General features: G+C 48.0%; 1 protein-coding gene across 1 annotated transcript in view; it reads right to left on the bottom strand.

Annotated features, from left to right (window-relative positions):
• TENM4 (teneurin transmembrane protein 4) overlaps positions 1 to 19,396 on the bottom strand; it is a 383,504-nt gene that overhangs the window by 128,309 nt on the left and 235,799 nt on the right. The window contains exons 9-11 of the mRNA XM_047071426.1: positions 18,039 to 18,140; positions 15,831 to 16,025; positions 9,956 to 10,156 (exon numbers count right to left, since the gene is read on the bottom strand). Of these exons, the coding sequence (XP_046927382.1) occupies positions 9,956 to 10,156; positions 15,831 to 16,025; positions 18,039 to 18,140 (498 nt within the window). The remainder of the gene's footprint in view (positions 1 to 9,955; positions 10,157 to 15,830; positions 16,026 to 18,038; positions 18,141 to 19,396) is intronic.

Raw genomic sequence — 19,396 nt, 5'->3', positions numbered from 1 at the left:
GATTGGAGGAGTTCAAACTGAGCTTGGGGGAGGCCTCCAAATAGGGTCTGACTTTGCAGAAGGATAACAAGGCAGGAAAGGGCTGGTGAGCACAGAAGCCACAGAACATGCCCAGGATGTGGGGTTTTGGCCAGGGCTGGAACACTACCTACACCCCACAAAAGGGCCCAACTGGATGAACTGAAGAGACAGTGATGTTCGCTCCTCTTCCCAGAGACCCCCGGCCCTGCTATCCTTTATGAAAGGCCCATCTCTCCACCCGATCACGTGCCCACCTGTCTAACTGGCTCCTGGACATATCCACCTAGATGTCCTCCTGGCGCCTCCAACTGCATGCCAGTGTTAGAGTATGCTTTCCAAAATCAAACCTCACATGTCACACCTCTGCTTAAAACTTTTCAGTGGCTCCCACCGACGGATAAAACCTAAACTCTTCCGAGGCCATTCACGACTGGATGCCTGCTAACTTCGCTCACCTCTTCTCCCTCTCACTACTGCCACCAATATCCTAAGCAAAGCCACTCCCAACTACAGGTCTTCCCTGGAAATGCCATGTGCTGTCGCATCTTTGTGCATGTTGCAAATCTCTGACTTCTACAATGGGATGCTGCAAGGTGCTTGTCTCTTCCTTCTATCTCTGCCAACTCAAACCCACCTCCATCACCCACCTTAAATCCTGCTATCCTCCAAGAAGCCCCCTGATCACCCCGGCTGAAAGCAATGACTCTTTTCCTCAAACCCTTGTAGTATTGCCAGTTTACATGGTTCTTGGCACTGGTATCCAATGAACTGATACCTTGTGAACCTCATACCTGAGTCATCAAAGGGATCAGCATAAACCTTGGAAATGGCCAATGGCACAGTTATGTAGAGGATAAATACGGGCTCTGAAGTCCGAGATGGCTGGATTTGAATCCTTGTTTTCCCAGAGTGTCTCTGGGCAAGTCCCCCAGGCTCTCTGAACCCTGATTCCCTGGGAACAATACCATCTGCAGTGTCACAAGATTCTTATTTGTTGTCTGAATAAATCATGAAGCATATACATGAAGAAGCTCTGTAAAACGTAAATAAAATCTCCATTCAGAGAGCAGTTATTATTTTAAAATTACAAGTTATATACCAGTGGTTTGATTCAGGAAGACAACCGGAGATTGTGTACAAGCCATCGGCTTGGGCGTCCAAACAGAAACCTGATTCTGAAGCCCAGTTTCAGGAGGGCTTATATTTACATATTGAAGAGCTCCAATTCTGATAGAAAATGTTCTGGGGCTGTCAGGGGAAATTCTACTAAATTACAAAGCTGCCAGCTCCTGGTTTATCAACCTTTAGCTCTGGCACTATTTAGTACTACGCCTGTCTGGGCCCAATTTCCCAGTCTTTGATTAAATGTTAGGAGCTGACCATCTCATTGTGTCTGAAACTGCATGCTACTTCCCAGACAACTGGTGGGCTCTTCTCTGCTTCCTTCCAACGCCTTCTCTTCCTTCTCTGCCTCAGTGTCAATCTCTCAGATATTTATTATTCTGAACTTTGATTCCAGGCTACCACTTGCTGTTGGGAAGGGGTACAGGAAATGTCAAGTCTCAATGGATATTATTCCTCGGCTGAAATTCTAACCTCGGGTTCCTCTTCCTGTAACATACCTATACAGAAATAGCCCGGCCTGATCATTTCCTTTTGATGTTTAATTGGATGTCGGTGCTGTGCTTTCTGGGCTGAGAAGCTAATGCTTCTCAGAGAGAGAACAATTCCAGCTATACACACGAGACCTGTAGCGGGGAGAATGCTCCGCGCTGAATGTAATTTTCTCTCCCATCCATGAACAGAAGACAATTTCTCTGGCATTAAAGCATCTCACTCAGTCTTTCTGTCATTAATAAGAATCAAATTCTGTTCCCTCAAATTTAAATGTAATTATATTTGCCTCGTAAATAAAATTGAATTACCATTTTCAAAATTTAGCACTAATGCAAATGCTATATATAGAGCTTTAATTTTTTTAACCTGTTACTACTTTCGACTTATTATTATTATTTTTTAAACACTGGGCTTATTTTGCTGTCAACTGTGACTTAATTTGATAACAAAGCATCTCTGTTCCCTATCTTTCCAGTCATATTTGTTGTTAACTATGCTTCGTGGTTAGCTTGTCTTTTTGGGAGGGGAAGAGAGTAATAGAGAGGCAACTGGCAGCTCAGAGGATCTGAGTTTGAATTCTAAAAGGTCCGCCCTAAGCGAAGGAACCTAGGCCAGGGTGGGCTGAGAGAACTAAAGAGCGAGCCCTGACATGGAGTCTGAGAGAGAAATCTTCACTGTGCATTGGAAGTTTTTTTAATCCGAGATTTGCAGCAAGGCATTCAGTAGACCCCAGGTTTGGACCCTGCCTACCTTTCTGGCCCAATTAACACCCCCCCCTCCCCCGCCGGCTCCACCGCCCCAGAGCTCTGAGTCTCCGCTCAGAGAAAAGATTTTCCAGAGGCCACTCCTGCATATCTGTGTACTTCGCACATGCTGTTCCATCTGCCTGCACTTCCCCTGCCCCTCTCATGTTCTGGCTCACAAGTCTCCTCCCTGGGAAAGACTGTCTCAGCTTCTGGCCCCACCATCTTCTGGCTGAGCTCACTGCTCCTGCCCTTGTGCTCCCAAACCCCATGCACATACCTCAGTCAGAGCTCTTATCACACCACTTAACTAGGTGTCACTTCCCGAGTGGGTGAGGTTCCCTCATCCTGGGTGCCCAGAACAGCGCCCAGCACACAGGGAGGCCTAAAAGGGTCATAAGTGAATGAGGTGGATATCTGTGCCTGTCAGGGGCAGGTGCAGATCTGGAGCTGTTCTGGGATGCTCTCTCTGTGAGGCTGTATTCCACTCTGGAATTGAGCTCAGAAAGCTCATTATGGAAGCTGATGCTAATGCTGTTTGGCCCTTGTGCTGTTGTTTGGGGATAAATATGTCAGCACATTAATAACTTCATCTAGACTCAATGACCAGTGATGGCAGCTGGTGGTAAAGAGTCAGAAACCACAAGGAAACTGAGCCTCTGAGAGAAAGCAAAGTTGTTCAAGGCTACATAGACTCAAATCCAGGTATGGCTCTAAACCTTCACTACATAAACTGTCCTCAGACTTAAATTTGCAAGAGTCTAAGGGACTATTTGGATAATTTAGATTTAATCATGCATTTTAAAAACACACTATTTATTGACTGCTTACTGAGTGCCAGCACCATGCTAGGCATATTATACATATGCATTAAAGCTAATTTAAAAAACAACCCTGCAAAGCAGGTACCATTAGCCATATTCTTTGGATAAGCTCAGTCTTAAAGCTCTAGCTTGGTCCCACTCTAAATCCCATGCAATTCTTTCTGACCGCATATGCTACCTCCAAACCTGTACCACAGAATCTCTAAAAGATCTCTACCTGTTCTTCCATGAAACTCAATTGCAGTGAAATGATAAGAATCATAAACCACCAGCATGGGCATTTCACAGGCAGAATCTCTGCCATGTATCGCTTCTATGAGCCAGCAACCCAAAGGGATAAAATGCAGTGAGAGGACCCTCTCAAATAAAAGTCATTTATGGAAGATAAGATTGGAGAGGGCTCACAGAGCAGTGGAAATGATGAATGAATTTATGAAGCTGAGGACGGAGGCTACTGGGCTGGGGTGGAGGGGAAGGAAGACCCAAGGGAGAGCCAACAGAGGGGCAAACGATGAGTCTAAGTGACCACATTTGAAACGGTATCCTGGAAAATGTCACAGAGCTTGAAATCCTCTTTAGAAGAACTGAGGCTCTGAAAGAAAGGTAGACTCTTCCAATTGTAAGGACGGTCTCAGAGAGGTTAAATTCCTTCCCTTTTCTAAGGCAGCTCAAAGTCAAGAGGATGAAAAGCCAGCTAAAGCATATGGGGGAGGTGGGAGAGTCATTCTGCTCAGCAAGGCTGCTGAGTGGGCCCATTTTATGCAAAAGCTGATGAGGCATCCAGCCCAGCGTGGCTGCTCCCTGGGGAAGATGGCCTGAAGGAGGTGACATGATGCCAGCTCCTGTCCAGGAGGGGTTCTGGCCGGCCTGCACGGCACACGAAACTAACATGAGCTAGGTCTGGAAAGAGACAAAGAAGGAGCCCAGGGATTTGGTTTTAGCCCTTAGTGCATGCGTGTGTGTGTGTGTGTGTGTGTGTGTGTGTGTGTGTGTGTGTGTGTATGGCGGTGTGGGGGCACACTGGGGTGGGGAGGAGGGTCCTGAGAGAACAGATTAGACTGGTAGTGTGCTGGAATCTTCCTGGGCAGAGCCAATAGCTTTTTCTTTGATGTGTCACTGGGTAAGTCATCGAGTAATCATCGAGAACCTAACCCAAGACAGGCCCTGCACTAGGGATACTGGCAAACCCTGACCTCATGGAGATCACGCTTGGCAAGAGAAAGGCTCGATGATAATACATTGCTCAGTATGCCACAGAGCTTGGCAGAGGCCCTAGGGCCATATCCGGTGTGAATCTGGACTCTGCCACTCACCAGTGGGGGGAAACTGGCAAGGAATTGAACTTTTCTGAGCTTCAGTTTCCTTACCTGGAAAATGGAACTAGTAATACTTTCTTCCACAGGGGTTTGTAGAACCTTAATTAAGATAATGGTTGTAATACACTTAGTTCAATTGGTTTGGTACATGGTAAGCCCTAAGAAATGGTGGCTCTTTAAGTGATGCTGCATCCTGTGGCTTATCAGGAAAAAAGATAAGATCACTGATAAGGAAACACCTTTGGATGGAAAGGGGGCTTGAGGCAAGAGCTGAGGACTTAGCTTTAATTCACACTCTGCCACGGCTAAACTGATTTACTCTGGACAAGTCATTTCATCTTCCCAGCTCTTTAACCCTCTGTTAAACCACAGCACTGGCAATCACCATCACCATCACCACTACCACCATCCCCCAGAGACCAGAGAAGCCAAGTCCTGCTGCGCCCGGAGTTGAGGACACAGGTGTGCTGAGGGTGGGCCTGAGGGATAATTCGTCCCAACAATTATCTTATACTGTTTGTCAGGAAGGAAGATCACTTGAATGAGGCAAGATTTGGGGAGGAATTTCTGACATGAGATTGGAAGCCAAGCTACTGGGAACTCAGGGGCCTGAGTAAATACTTGTGCAAAATCGGACTTCACTGTTTCCACAAACAGTAACCAAAGTGCTGGGGAACTTTGTTGGCTCACATTTCATCACAGGCTGGTCGTGGAGTGCGGGGCGTGTCGATTTCAGATGCTTTCATTAAGTCTCATTCTCTGGGCCAGTGAGACATCTCTTCCTTCCTATGAGGGCCATTTGGTGATTTCTGCCAACTTCACAACCCATAGTTCGTGCCGACGCTATGAGGAGCACTTAGGACGGGCTGCAGGCCTGCGGCTCCCGATGGGAAGGCTCTGGGCAGTATCTGTGCCAGCCTGGCCGTACCAGGGCAAATAACACCATACGAGGAGAGCTGCCTCTCGACAGGTGTCTGACTTGGGCCAGACACCGTGCCGACCACCATACCTACACTTTGTCACTGAATCCTTACAACAATCCTTACAACAATCCTGTAGGTGATTTTACCTTTATGATAGAAGAAGACAGAATTCAGTAGGCCCAGAGGGGAACATTAGGACCTGAGGTTCCTGGGTGGAGAAAAACATCTATTTTGGAATAATGCTGGGAGTGTCTGACCACAGCAAACTTCCTCAAGCACAAGGTTCCTCTTAAGAATGTAACAGATCTCCCCCATTCCCCCTCAGGCTTCCCGCAGGAATTTGACAAAAGACCCAAGCATGGCCTTAGGCCACCACTCATACAGTGGAACTGAGCCAATCAGGAATGGACCACCCAGCACCTAGAGCTATTAGGCCAACAAGGGTGGGACCTGAGAGGGAACAGGGGGTAGGGGAAGGCTGACCAAAACCTTATGACAAGGACCCTTGCCTACTGTCACAGGCATTCACGTCCTAACGTCCCCCCTCTGTAAAGAGAGCTTTCCTACTATTCTTTCTTCCTGATCTTATACTCTAATAAAATTTTGCCGATGCGATGCTCATTTTGTGTCCACCTCTTCGTTCTTTGAGGGAGCAAGACAATGAATCCCACATACTGTGGTAAAGAGTCCTGCAACACCTTGAAGGAAACTAACTGCAACTTGCTGCAGCCATCGTACTAGCGGGGAGCAGATTTTCTGAAAGTCCAGTGCCTGTCCCACCACCATGTAGTTAATTCCCCTAGCACAAAGGCAGTCCCTCAGCTCCAGCACCACCCAGTCAATAAGGCATCTCTTGCTTTGCTTCATGGCCAACACTCAACAGCTTTCAAACAGCTTCCACTCAGTGCAAGTGCCCTTGGAAGGGAGGTAGGAGAAAGATACCAAGTGCTCACTCTATCTAGGCACTCTTCTATGTGCGTGCACACATTGTATAATTTAATGGTCACATAACCTTTGAGGTAGACACTGTTATTATCCCATTTTCAGATAAGGAAGCTGAAGTCAAGAAAAGCCAGTACCTTGCCAAGGTCATCCAGTTAGCACATGGCAGAGCCAGGACTGCGCTCAGGCAGGTACTGCCTATACAAAGCAGGGTTGCAAGAGAGAAAACCACCTTCAAAGTGCTTCCACTAGACTTCAGACTGGCTTCTGGAGGGGAGGTGACCGCTGAGGAGGAACAGTGGCCTGTGGAGAGGCAGCACAGAATACCAGGAAGCGGGCTGGGCCTGGGCTCCCAGGCTGAACTTGGGCTGCCAGCCTCATAGGGCACCAGAGTGCCTTAGGCAAGTCTGCAACCCCCTGAGCCTCAAGGTAAGAATGGGGATGATGTCATAGCTGGCCACCCTGCCTACGGGGCTGTTGTCCTATGTGTGTGTGTGTGTGTGTGTGTGTGTATGAGAGAGAGACAGAGACAGAGACAGAGAAATATCTCTGTATGCTGTGAAGTACTCGGCAAACACAAATTGTTATTTGCTATCGCCAGGGGAGACGGTACTTTTGAAGCCATTTTTGAAATTCCTGGCCTGGTGGCAGTCGTGACACTGTTTCAGTCAGCTGCAGGTTAGAGATTTACAAACTATAATCCACTTTTCTAAAAGGGCATATTTCTTCTTGCCTCTATCAAATGTCTTCGTTAATATCGAGGGCTCTCATCAATGGCTGTTTTAATCATAATTGTAATAGCAGCTAACATTTACTGAGCCCATATTACGAGCTGAGTAGCATGATAAGTGAGTTTTTTTTTTTTTTTTAATTTTTGGGACAGAGAGAGACAGAGCATGAACGGGGGAGGGGCAGAGAGAGAGGGAGACACAGAATCGGAAACAGGCTCCAGGCTCTGAGCCATCAGCCCAGAGCCTGACGCGGGGCTCGAACTCATGGACCGCGAGATCATGACCTGGCTGAAGTCGGATGCTTAACCAACTGCGCCACCCAGGCGCCCCGATAAGTGAGTTTTTAATAACATCTTAAACAATTCACCACATAATAATTTTCCAAATAGTAACCCCAGAAGGTAGGTCCTGTTAACCACCTCCATTTTACAGCGTAGGGAGGTGAAGGAACTTGCCCGAAGCTAGAACTAGTACGTAGGGGGGTTGGCGTTTGGACCAAGGTTTGCTGGGATCAGGGACGCTTCTCATCACTCCTCTTACCATGCGCAAGAGGCCACACACAACTGACACCAGTTATGGGGAGCGATGTACACACGGTGGAGGAAGACAAACTCTCACGATTCTATTTAAAGTCCCTTCCAGTGGGTCTACTGTCTCCTTTTATGGGACCAACTGAAGAATACTTAGTGATCTCACTCAAAGTTACACCTACCTCTGTGAAAGGCTGTGGTGTTTCATCAGGGATTAACAATGCATGGAAACTTATATACCCATCATAAATTAGCTTTGTGGCCACATAACAAACAATACAACCCAGTGTAGCTTTGAGAGGACCATTTATTATATCGCTATAAACAGAGCTATATAAAAAGAATTATTCTTAAGACCCTGCGCATCTGCGTTTGCAATCACGTCTTAACACGAGCTTTGCAAACGAGGATAAAAAGTCCAGTTTAGACTGCATACTGAACATCAATTCTCCATTCAAGGGGGCAAAGTAGTTCAAAGTATTCCAGAGGCACAAAGGCTGCATGGATCTCATTTTTGCCAAAGGTCCTCAACCATCTTTCCTGATCACAAAGGGGACTGCTAACACACAACATGATAAGCTCATTTGGGCTTCCCTTCATTTAAACAGTGTGGTGTGGTAGAGAAAGCGATTTAAGTAAAAAAACAAAAACAAAAACAAAAACAAAAACCATAGCTAGAGATGCTGCCACTTTTTAGCTGTGTGTCCTTGGGTAGGATTACTTAAAAATTTTCTGTGCCTGAGCTTCTCCATCAGTTTATTTCTCTTCATTTGTTTCTTTGTCATCTCCACTCCCTTGGTCCTTCAATGCAAGTGTGACAAAGATGGGGACTTTCTTATCTCTTTATATCTCTGATTAGAAGAGTCCCTAGTACACAGTAGGTGTCCAAAAGTATTCATTGAGTAAAGTATTCTGTAAATCAGTCACACAGGGGCGATGATCCCTTTCTCACGGGGTTTTCACGTGTCCACTGTTTATTTTTTTTTTTTAATTTTTTTTTTCAACGTTTTATTTATTTTTGGGACAGAGAGAGACAGAACATGAACAGGGGAGGGGCAGAGAGAGAGGGAGACACAGAATCGGAAACAGGCTCCAGGCTCTGAGCCATCAGCCCAGAGCCCGACGCGGGGCTCGAACTCACGGACCGCGAGATCGTGACCTGGCTGAAGTCGGACGCTTAACCGACTGCGCCACCCAGGCACCCCATCCACTGTTTATTTTTTAAAGTTTCTTTATTTTTGAGACAGAGAGAGTGAGCAGGGGAGGGGCAGAGAGAGAGGGAGAGAGAGAGAGAGAGTCCCTCCGCTGATAGCGTGGAGCCTGAAGCAGGGCTTGAACTCACAAATCATGAGATAATGACCTGAGCTGAAATCAAGAGTCAGACACTCCGCTGACTGAGCCACCCAGGCGCCCCATGTGTCCACTGTTTAAATTAGATATTAAAAGTGAACACACCTGCCATGTACCAAAACTGTGCTAGGTAATTCACAAATTGCCATTTAATCATCATTTTGAGAGGGTCTATGCTTAATTGATTGAGCCACCCAGGCACCCCAAGGGTCTAAAAAATCATAAAGTGCTTACAGACAGAAGGGTGCCAATAGAATTATCCTTTGGAGGTTAGATGTATAAACCCTGTGTATATGAACCAAACAGTAAAACCAAAAACACATTTAATCATGCATTCATTATCCACTCATCAATATTCATTGAGCAGCTGTAGTGAGCCAGGCCTGTGCTGAGTCCTGGGCATGTAGGGTGAATAGACATGTTTGTTATCGTCATGGAACTTACGGGCTAGCAGGGGATCTGGCCACAGTGGCAGGCAGGGACTAGGTCACAGAAAACCTTAAATACTACACGGAGTTCAGACTTCGTTCTGAAGAACGGGTGAAACTAAAGGGTTCGGCAGCTGGGACCTGAGTCCTTTAAAGCCCCATCCCTGCAGATCTCACCAGGCATGCTGTTCCCCATGGCCCTGCCTCTAGGGATGACCACCATAACATGGGAGATGAGATTTCAATCTATTACTGTAATTCACATGGTTATAGGGCAAGGGTTTGACTCTGGGTTTAAGCGATGTGAAGATTAGTTTCTGAATCCTCTGCCCATCTAAAAGTACGGGTGCCGAAGGATGGAGTTCAGGGAAAGAAGAAAAGCACGCAGAGATGTGGGTCACCCCACTAATACATGACAGAGAATAGGGTCAGACCACTAATACTGACAGAGAATAGGGCACGAACCGTGAACATGTTACAGCGGAAAGCCCCTTCCTCCAGCCACGCTGTGCCCTTCTCCCCACACTCACCAATGGAACAGTCATGTCCAGTCCAGCTTGGGTCACAGCTGCAAAGGCCGGTGTCTGGGAAGAAGGTTCCGTGGCCTGAACACTGGTCCAAGCACGTGGCTCTGGGCGTCTCACAGTTGGTGCCTCCCCATCCCACGGAACAGTGGCACTCGCCTCTCACGCAGACACCCCGGCCTGAACACGTGGGGTCCATGCAGTCCACTGTGACACAAAGCAAAGGGAACACAGGTGAACATCTGATCAGCAAAGGTGAGGCTTCTTTAAGTGAACCACTACACTTTGTAGTAGAAGGGCTTGGTAAGAGGACACAGATCTCCTGAGGACAGGCCACTTGATACAGTAAAGAGGAAGGATTTTAGCAACTGGTAGACCTGGGTTCCCGGCTCTATGGGTGGCTGGCTGTTTACCAGTCAGAGGCTCAGTTCCCTTGCCTGTAAAAGGTGGATACAAATCTCTAACTTCTTGGTTTGTTGGGGTGATGGAGTAAGAAATAAGTAAGACGGGTGCCTGGCTGGCTCGGTCGGTAGAGCATGTGACTCTTGATCTCAGGGTTGTGAGTTCAAGACCCAGCATGTGACCTCTTGATCTCAGGGTTGTGAGTTCAAGCCCCAAGTTGGGAGTGGAGTTTACTTAAAGAAAAAAAAAAAAAAAAGAAAGAAATATTTATCAAGTGTTAGCATGGTGCCCCGTGCCTGCTACGTCTGTAATAACTACACCAGTTAGCGGACAAGACGTTGTTTTGTTCACTTCTGTGTATCCACCTCCTAGAACAGTGCTTAGCACATAGGTCCTCAAGAAATCTTTGTCAAATAAACTAATACTGTTTACCACTTCATAATACAGTCTTAACATGAATGTGGGACTAAAAGAGATTCCTTAATTTAAAAGAGAATTTATTTTGCACTTAAATTCCATCAGATTTTATCATCTTGCCAAAGTTCTTGTGACTGACACAAACTTTCAAACCTCACTTTCCAGAGGGCAAACATTTCAACGACTATTCAAAATTACATGTGGGAGCTTTGCACAGATTCTCCTCATGTAGTGGGTGAACTATATAGCTGTAGCTCACAGCCAAGCAACCCCTGCTGGGCTATTAGAGCCTAAGGTCAAAGTGGTCTCAAGAGATCAAACCAGGAAGAGAGAAAGGAGAATAACATTATGGGTGACCTGCTCTGTGCCCTCACTCTAGGAAGTGCTTTACATATAATATCAGATTCAGTTTCTTCCATAACCCAGCGAGGTACAGATGAGGAAATTGAGGCTCACAGAGGCAAATAATTTAAGCCAAATCATACAGTTAACCCTGCCAGAGAGGAATCTGAAGGCGCGTCTGTCTGATTCTGAAGCCAATATTTGTTCCTGCGGCTGATTTTCCTAAATCAAAGCTTTAGCTACGGGGCTACACAAAGTTAACAGAGACCTCTAATCTTCCAGAAAGCACTGCACAGAAAAAACAAAAGGAGAGTAGGCAAAGGTTGGTCCAACGTTATGAAAAAGTCGTTGGATCTTTTATTTTAGGAAGGCAGGAGATTCCACTCCTCTTGCAACTGTAGGGGACAGTGGTGTCCTGGCAGGGGGCGCTGTGATGGGTGTGGTCAGCTTCCTCCTGGAAGGAGCTCATGAGGAAGCCCTATCTATGCTCCACAGGAAGGAACCTGGCATCCGGCCTCTGAGGCCCTACGTCATGGTTCCATGACACATGTCAAGTCCTGTATCTCCTCTGAAATTCCCATGTCAAAACTATCGACACCTCGGTCGCTAATGAGGACACCGAGGATTTGAAAGGACTGTGTGAACTGTAAACTGGTGGCAAGAAGTTACTTTTCCATCCTGTCAGGATATTCAGCAGTGTGACGTGGGCAGACTGGTCAGAGGTGCTTTTACTTTATTCATTTATGATTCAGACAAGCTTTTCGTTCATTTACGAATTAAATTTCATAACCCCAAATATTTGACTTTGGTGCAAAAGACTGGGAAGCCTGGCCTGCGGATGTTAAGGGTCAGACACAAACGGACAGAGACCATACAAACGGCTACCTTCTGGGAACAGAATGTCTGTTTGAGGACCAGCTTATCAAGACAGTTCTTTTACTTTATAGGTTTTGAAAAGGGATTTCAACTTACTGGCCTAAATGAGAAATCAGAAAGTCAGAAGCGAGGAGCAATCATTTGCTAAAAAACAGAGTTATGAGAACAACAAGAGCAACAACAATAATAACAACCAGTATTGAGGTAGTCCTTCTTCTGGGCCATATTTTGCTATTAAACCTTCTATATACATTATGTCATTTAACTTTAGCCACAATTCTTTGAGGTAGATAGCATTACTATCCCCATTTCACAGAGGAGGAAATTAAAGCACAGAGAGGTTGAATAACTTGCCCAAGATCACACAGGGTAAGTGGAGGGATTTACATTGGAATCACTCTTTCTTGGTACACATCTCTTGCTATTTCCTCTATAATCTTACTGGTTCAAGAATATACACATACGTGTATACGGACATAAGTGGTCAAAACATAGAAACAAAACCAAAATAAAACAAGAAAAGAAACAGAACAAAGTGGAGAATTAATAAAGCCAAACGAAGGCAAAGAATCTTCTCTTGCAGTCTCTGCACACTACTTAACAATGGTTAAAGCATGACCCGTTGGAGTTCCTGGTAATTAAAAATCATAAAAATAATAATAGTGATATATTTTCATGACTAGCCTCACATCTCAGAACCTCAGAAGGATTATTCTGGCCCATTAGGCTACTATGGTAATTCCCTAGATCCAGAGAGCTTTCCAATTTGACAGGAAACGACTCAGCAATTCCTATCCCGAGGCCTATAAAGGTATTTCCCGTTCTGCGAGCGCCTGGGCCCAGGCTTCGGGTGGAAGCAGTCTCCGAGGCGCCCTCGAGGTTGAATCTATAAATCTGCGCTGTTAGCGAGCAAGCCGGGAGGGCGCCAAGTTTAGCAAGAGGCCCTTGGCGTCACGGCCCCATTCCTCAGACACAATAAGTCTGACAGGGACCCAGGAACCAGCAAAACCAATCCCACGCTCTCGGAAGATGGTCCGGGCGGGGACGAAGGCACTGCTGAAAGGACTACCTCCAGGCAGTAGTCATTGCTTCTGAAGGTCCACCTGGAAAAGTGGGTGGGGCGTGTGAGGGGAGTTTCGAGGAGGACGGAACCTCCAGGAAAGGCCTCTCTGTAGACTCTGGATCTGCTCTCGCTTTCTGGGGCCTCTGGTTGATGAGAACCCTCGGGTGGGATTATTAAAGTCGTCTTCTTTCTATCCCACCAGGGCAGTTTCACAAATGACGCTTATTTCCCTGGGAGCGGTGGGTGTCACGGGAAGAGCCAGCTGGCCAGGGGTTAGGGAGGTCTGTGCCAAAGGAGCAGGGGAGAAGTTGGCAGGGAAGCGGGCTGAACTTTGTGTGGAAGACAGTCTAACTCAGTGTCCGCTTGGAAGAGGGGCCAAACGGTACATTTGTTCTCCTCTGCAGAGCTTGGCATTCAAGCCAACATTTCTGGCAGAAGCTTAGCCCATTAATGAAATGATGAGGCCTGCACGAGCTGCAAACACAACTCTTCCCCTAACATGGTCCCCGCTTCAGTGACCACACCAGCCATTAGCCGCTCTTCAGGACCACAACACAGTGTCTCACTCTGCCCGGCAAAAGGCCTGAGGTGGTCTCTTCTGCCCCTCCCCCAACTCCCTCCAAGCGTCCTGTCGGCGCGGTTTTAAAAAAAATAGGGGGCAATAAACCCCAGAAGGAGGAGAGAGGGGAGAAAATAAGCTTGTTAGCTGATGTTTTATAAACACAGCGAAAGGGAGGAGGAGAGAGAGCAGCGGGGAGTGGGGGGCAGGGGGGGAAGGGCAGGGAAGACCCCGAGAAGCCCCCATTATAAACACAAGGACGTTGCAATGACGCTTCAGCAGAGAAACAGAAATAATAAAGGGAATCAGAACCAGATGGCCCTCCTCAGGAAAGAAAGGAGTGAAAACGCTTCTTTTCGAATAGATCACGTACATCAAAGAGCTTAACAACCTTTTTTCCCTCTTTGTAAGTAACCCTGCCCGCTGGGGCACTGCCCAGTGCCAGCTGAGCTGGAGGACGGTCTGCCTCCTTGGCCCACATAACACGGTGGGGTTGGGGGAGGGGGGCGGCACCACAGCCTCAAGAGGAATCTCTTTGTTTTTCTTTTCTTCTCGGGGTCTTCACCTCAAGTGGCTAAAATGAGAAGGGAAAGCAGATGAAGGTCACCGTTGTCAGGACGAGAAAGTGAAGTTGCTTTGTTCCTGAGGCTGGCACTCCTCCTCTCTCAGACGGCCCAAAGTAATCCCCAATCCAAGTTAATAGGTCTGAATTGGGACCCCCAGGCACACTTGGGGTTTACAGGCAGCCTGTCTCCGAGACGCACTGCTTTTCAGACACTAATCCCTTCCTGTTCCCCGCTCCTTTAAAGTGGGCCCATTCCACCGGCTCTCCTTTGCTTGCTTCTTTTTTAAGAGAAATGATACCTTGAGAGGGGCCTGTGTGTTAAATCCCAAAAGGGTTAGAAGGCCAGCTCTCCTTGGAGCCTCCTCCATCCACGGAAGAAGATGCCAGCGCCCTAGATGGTGGGCAGTGGGAGTGAGGGCCGTTAGCTTTGTCCACCAGTTTCAACAGCGACATCCCCCCGTTTCCAAAAGACCTCGGATAAAGTGAGTGGGGTGAAACAGGAAATGTGCTTCAACTGTCCCCAGAATAATACTAACAATATAAGAGCTAACATTTATGGGGCATTTATTATGTGTCAGACACTGAGCTAAGTGCTTTACATGGGTCATTTAATTCAATCCTTATGATGGCCCTCTGAGGAAGGAATTCCCATTTTGTTGATGAGGGAAGTGAGGCTAGTTTGTGGCACAGCCGGCACTCAAACCTACATCTGGTTCCAGAGCGTGTGCTTTTACAAGCCACCCTATATTGCTTGTGAATAAGACCCCTCTCATCTAGAAATCCCATGCAGTAAAAAAGAAAGAGGGCTCTGAAGTAGTAAGACATGGGGTGGGTCCCAGCCCTGCCACCGGTTAGTTCCATGACCACAGGCCCACCATCAGTTAGCTCCATGACACCGGGTCTGCCACCAGTTAGCTCCATGGCCATGGATGGGCCCACCCCTGGTGAGCTCCATGACCATGGGCCTGCCACTGCCTCTCCCTGGGCCCCGGGATCTTCATTTGTGAAACGAAAATGCTCACTTACCTCACCAAGTTAGACTGCCTGGGAAAGAAATGGCAACACTGTTAAAGCGACAGCTCACTGTCTAGCCTCCGCTACACGATCATAGTTTACTTTATGGAGGAAAGAGACATACTCACGAGCATCTACGAGCCACACAACACACGCCTGGGCTAACAGAAGGCAGAGTGTGAAGGCCTCTAACAGACATGCGGAGCACATGAGCTTAAAGGGGAGGAGAAAGAACCTGGGCTGAGGGACCAGAAACACTGGGCTCAAACCCAGCTTTGCCACCTACCAGCTGTGTGACCGTGGGCAGGTCGTCTGACTCTCTGAGTCTCGGTTCCCCTAAGTATAAAACAGAGATATTACCCTACCCTGTTGGGTTTGAGGTTAAATGACAGAAGGCTTCTAGGACAGAGCCTTGTGTATAGGACGGGCTCCACATAGGACACTTCTCTTCCTTTCGCTGCCTAGGACTCTGATTTGCCCGTCCTCTTCCGTGTGGTTAATTCCTGCTGCTGATGGGGGCCTGGCTTGGGGTGTGGTCCCAGGGCTGTCCGGGAGCTCTCCTCTGCTCCCTGAAGGCCCTCCCCGCGCTGTGCGCTGACCTCTGTCTGGAGCAAGGTGCTGGGCCGCCTGCCCGCCATCCTACCTTCCTCGCAGCTCTCGCCCTTGTAGCCAGGGTTGCAGATGCAGGTGCCCATGATGCAGGTGCCGTGGTTGCTGCAGGCCACGTCGATACACTGGTTGGTGGGCACGTCGCACTCGGCGCCCTTCCAGCCGCTGTGGCACAGGCACCTGCCCTTCATGTACTGGCCGTTCCCACTGCACAGCACGGGGCAGGAGGCTGGGGAGACAGCACAGGAAGTCTGGCATGAATCAGCACCCTGCACACCCCACCTGCCTTTGTCCCTTTCTCCCTTCGGCCTGGAGGCTTGACCAAGAGCCTCAAGTGCTTTGCTACAATTCCCATCTGTCCGTGCCTCTTGCTTTGTTTCACTGTAATTTAAACACGCCCGGAACTGTAGGCAAAGGTGTGCAGTGCAGGGCCTGGGGGAGCTAGTGCCCAGTGACCACTGCTTTTCTCCATCCCCTCATACTACTGGTGCAGCACGGTGGTCACCAGGACCCTTATGCAGGAAGCTTCCATCTGTTTCTTGGTCTTACCGGGAAAGACAGCGGCTAGGCCTCCCGCCTGACCCAGTCTCTCCTCCGGCACCCTCCTGACAGCATTCCATTTTGCTCCCTGCCCCCCTACCTGCAGCACCACCTACTGTCTCTCCAACCCAGTCAATCTCAGCTTTTCTTGCCTTTCAGGCTCCACCTGAGCCCCACACACCCCACAAGAGAATAGCTGAGCCCAGCTTGGCTCTCTAAAGTATTATCTTTCCATTCTGCCTCTTAGCGTCAAGTGTTTTGTGATCATCTGTATGAAGGACACTATATAAAAACAAATTATACTGCATTGTGCTGTAAGTACCTACCAGCCTTACCAAGATGCAATAAGGTTGTTTTATATGTGACTCTTAACTTTAAGTGCATATGGGATGAGACAGTAATTCTTGTTAGAAGGAATGACTCATCTCTTCTCTCTGCACCACCCTCCGCTGGTCCCCGCCTTGCTTCTTTCCTTTTTAAGGCACTGATCAAGTAATCACAGTGGTTCCTCAGGGCTGCAGCTCTGCTGTCTCAAACAGAGTGTCTTCCACATCAGGAAGGATAAGAAGAATCTCCCAAACAGCATCACGCTGTATTGTTATTTGTAGGGCACGGTGAAGAACCATCTCTGCCTTCCTCTGATGAACAACTATTCAAGCATCAGGTCCAGGTTCCAATGGCACCCCATCTAGGGGGCCTTTTCTGGTCCTTATGGTGTCCAAGCTGAGACAGCTGATGGGTACTCCCCAATTTAACCTTGCCCTAGCATGTTTTACTTACTAATGATGGCTTTGTCATCGTCTACTTACTCGTCTGTCTCCTCGACCAGACTGAGAGCTCCTGGGACTGGGGCTTGCTCAGTGCTCTAACCCCAGCACCTTGCACAGGAACAGGCCCTAGAGGGCACTAAGCAAATGCCTGCTGAATGAGTGAAGAGGTGGGAAGCCCAGAGGAAGGAGCCGTGTTAGTTTCCCCAGAGGACCGCCAAAGCCTCAGGACTACAGAGCTCCTTTGGCCTTTGCCACGTTTATTCTTCTGAGAACAGGAACAGAGGCCAAGTGCACAGGGTGTATCATGGGTAGCCTTTAAGCCATGTTAGTAGGGCTGTATGTGCCCAAGTATGAGGCAACATTAGGGTCCTGTGTGGAGAAAAGCATCCTTCCCTCCCGAGTCTCTCCCCTCGGTGGTCCCTGCAAAGAATCTGGCAACAATGGAGCACTAATGCAGGCCCTGCCACAAGGCCAGAGTGCACAGCAAAGAAAAGACACTTGGTGCGTGTCGACCATACTTCAATAATCAAAAAACAAGTGAAACAAGCCCCCCCCCCCAAGAAAAAACCATCAAAGACACTTGGCAAAGGCTGATCACTCCTCAAAAGGGAAATCAACTTTTTTGAAAGACCCTCACTGTCACTTCCCCTGCCCCCGCAGCAGACGGGAGGTTCACTGTACCTGCCCTTGTAAAGGCTGGCCCTCCTGAGCTCTCCAGTCATGTCCTTGTGGACAATGGGGCTGATGTGGCCTTAGCTCTGCCGGCAGACCCCCTGCCCTTGGAGCTTCCAAAGAATGGCTCTGGGGGGTCCTTTTTGTGGGAGGCAGGAGGTGGTCTGGGGTCCTGCGCTTTCTCCGAGAAGCAGGATGTGAGCCCCCCACGGGGCCGAGGGAGCGGGCCTCACATGCACACACGCACACACAGGTCTCACCTCTGCCACAGTCGGGGCCCAGGAAGCCCAAGAAGCAGTGGCAGGTCCCAGAGATGCAGTCGCCGTTGCCATAGCAGTTGCTGGGGCAGTTATCCACCGACTCTGGAGGGGGAGAGAGGGAGAGCGTTGAAAAGAGAAACTTCTTCACCCAGACCGAGGGCCTGGGTATCAAAACCTCAGGTGAACCAGGGCCCACACGTTCTAGCTCTTCTGGCCCAGTCGCTAAAAAGAATCAACAGAGTTAAAAATGATGTGTGTCGGTTTTACTCTTATTGCATCTCAAATGACACTAAGAGACGTGTTCCGGAAAACGTTGGCCGCCACCAAGTTTTTATATATCAGTTCGTATCTACAAACGCGTAAGAAATTCTTCAGCTGAAAACACTGGGGACAACAGTGCAAGCTGTTCGTGGTGCTTATCTGTGGATGCCGGGGTATCATCGGGAAGTCCTTGCGGTCTTCTTTATGCTTTGCTGTGCTTTACGTTTTCCTCTTAAAGGGCTGATATTCCATTCACTTTCTTCTTCTTCTTTTTTTCATAAAGCTCCTGGCATTTGCAAACCTGTCTCTTCCCGTCTCAGATTGCTCACCTATCGGTCTGGGTGCACACTGTCTTCCCCAGGGCTAACACAACGGCCTCCTGGCTGGTCTCCTGTTTCCTCTCTTGCTCCCCACCCCACGCAGTCACCACCCAGCAGTCTGAGTGATCTCTGGAAAACCAATCTGATCCTGCCACTCTCCTACTTAAAACCCTTCAGAATGGCTTCCCATTTATTGAGACCAAAAAAAAAAAAAAAAAAAAAATCCAAGTTCTTTCAAAAGGCACAGGAGTTTTCTCTCGTACTCCCTCTGCCGTCCCTGCATCCCAGGCGTATGCTGTCATGCCCACCTTTTGCAGGGATGTGATTTTCTCAAACTCTTCCTACTACTTTTAGTATACTCTGTGTGACGTGACAAAGAAATATGGCATTTATTTCAGAAAGGTTTTAGCAAAAAAAATAGTCAACGTTTTGTAGCATCAGGTAGTCCAGTCTTTTAACCTAGAAAATCTGTGTATTTGGAACAGCTATTTCTCAATAATGCTGGATGTGGAATAAAGGAAAGAAGCCACTATATACTGAATATCTTCTTTGTGTCATGTATTTCCACAAAGTTCATCATTTCACTGTCACCAAATCTGCAAGCATGTATTGTTATTCCTATTAAAAAGAGAAAAAAGAGGAGGCCCAGAGAAAGATGAAGTAACCTGCTGAGAACCACAAAGCCACTGAGTCCTGGAGGCAGGATTTGAACCCAGGACTCCAGGCCTGGTCTTCTTCAATGATACTGTGCTATCTGGGCCTTGAAGGAACTCACTC

This window comes from Lynx rufus, unplaced genomic scaffold (genome assembly GCF_022079265.1).
Source record: "Lynx rufus isolate CCGP_SWC_20201006 ecotype Redwood Valley unplaced genomic scaffold, mLynRuf1.p SCAF_9, whole genome shotgun sequence".
NCBI classification, from domain to species: Eukaryota; Metazoa; Chordata; class Mammalia; order Carnivora; family Felidae; genus Lynx; species Lynx rufus.
Note: the sequence above shows the minus strand (reverse complement) of the source record. Positions and strands in the feature narration are given on the sequence as shown.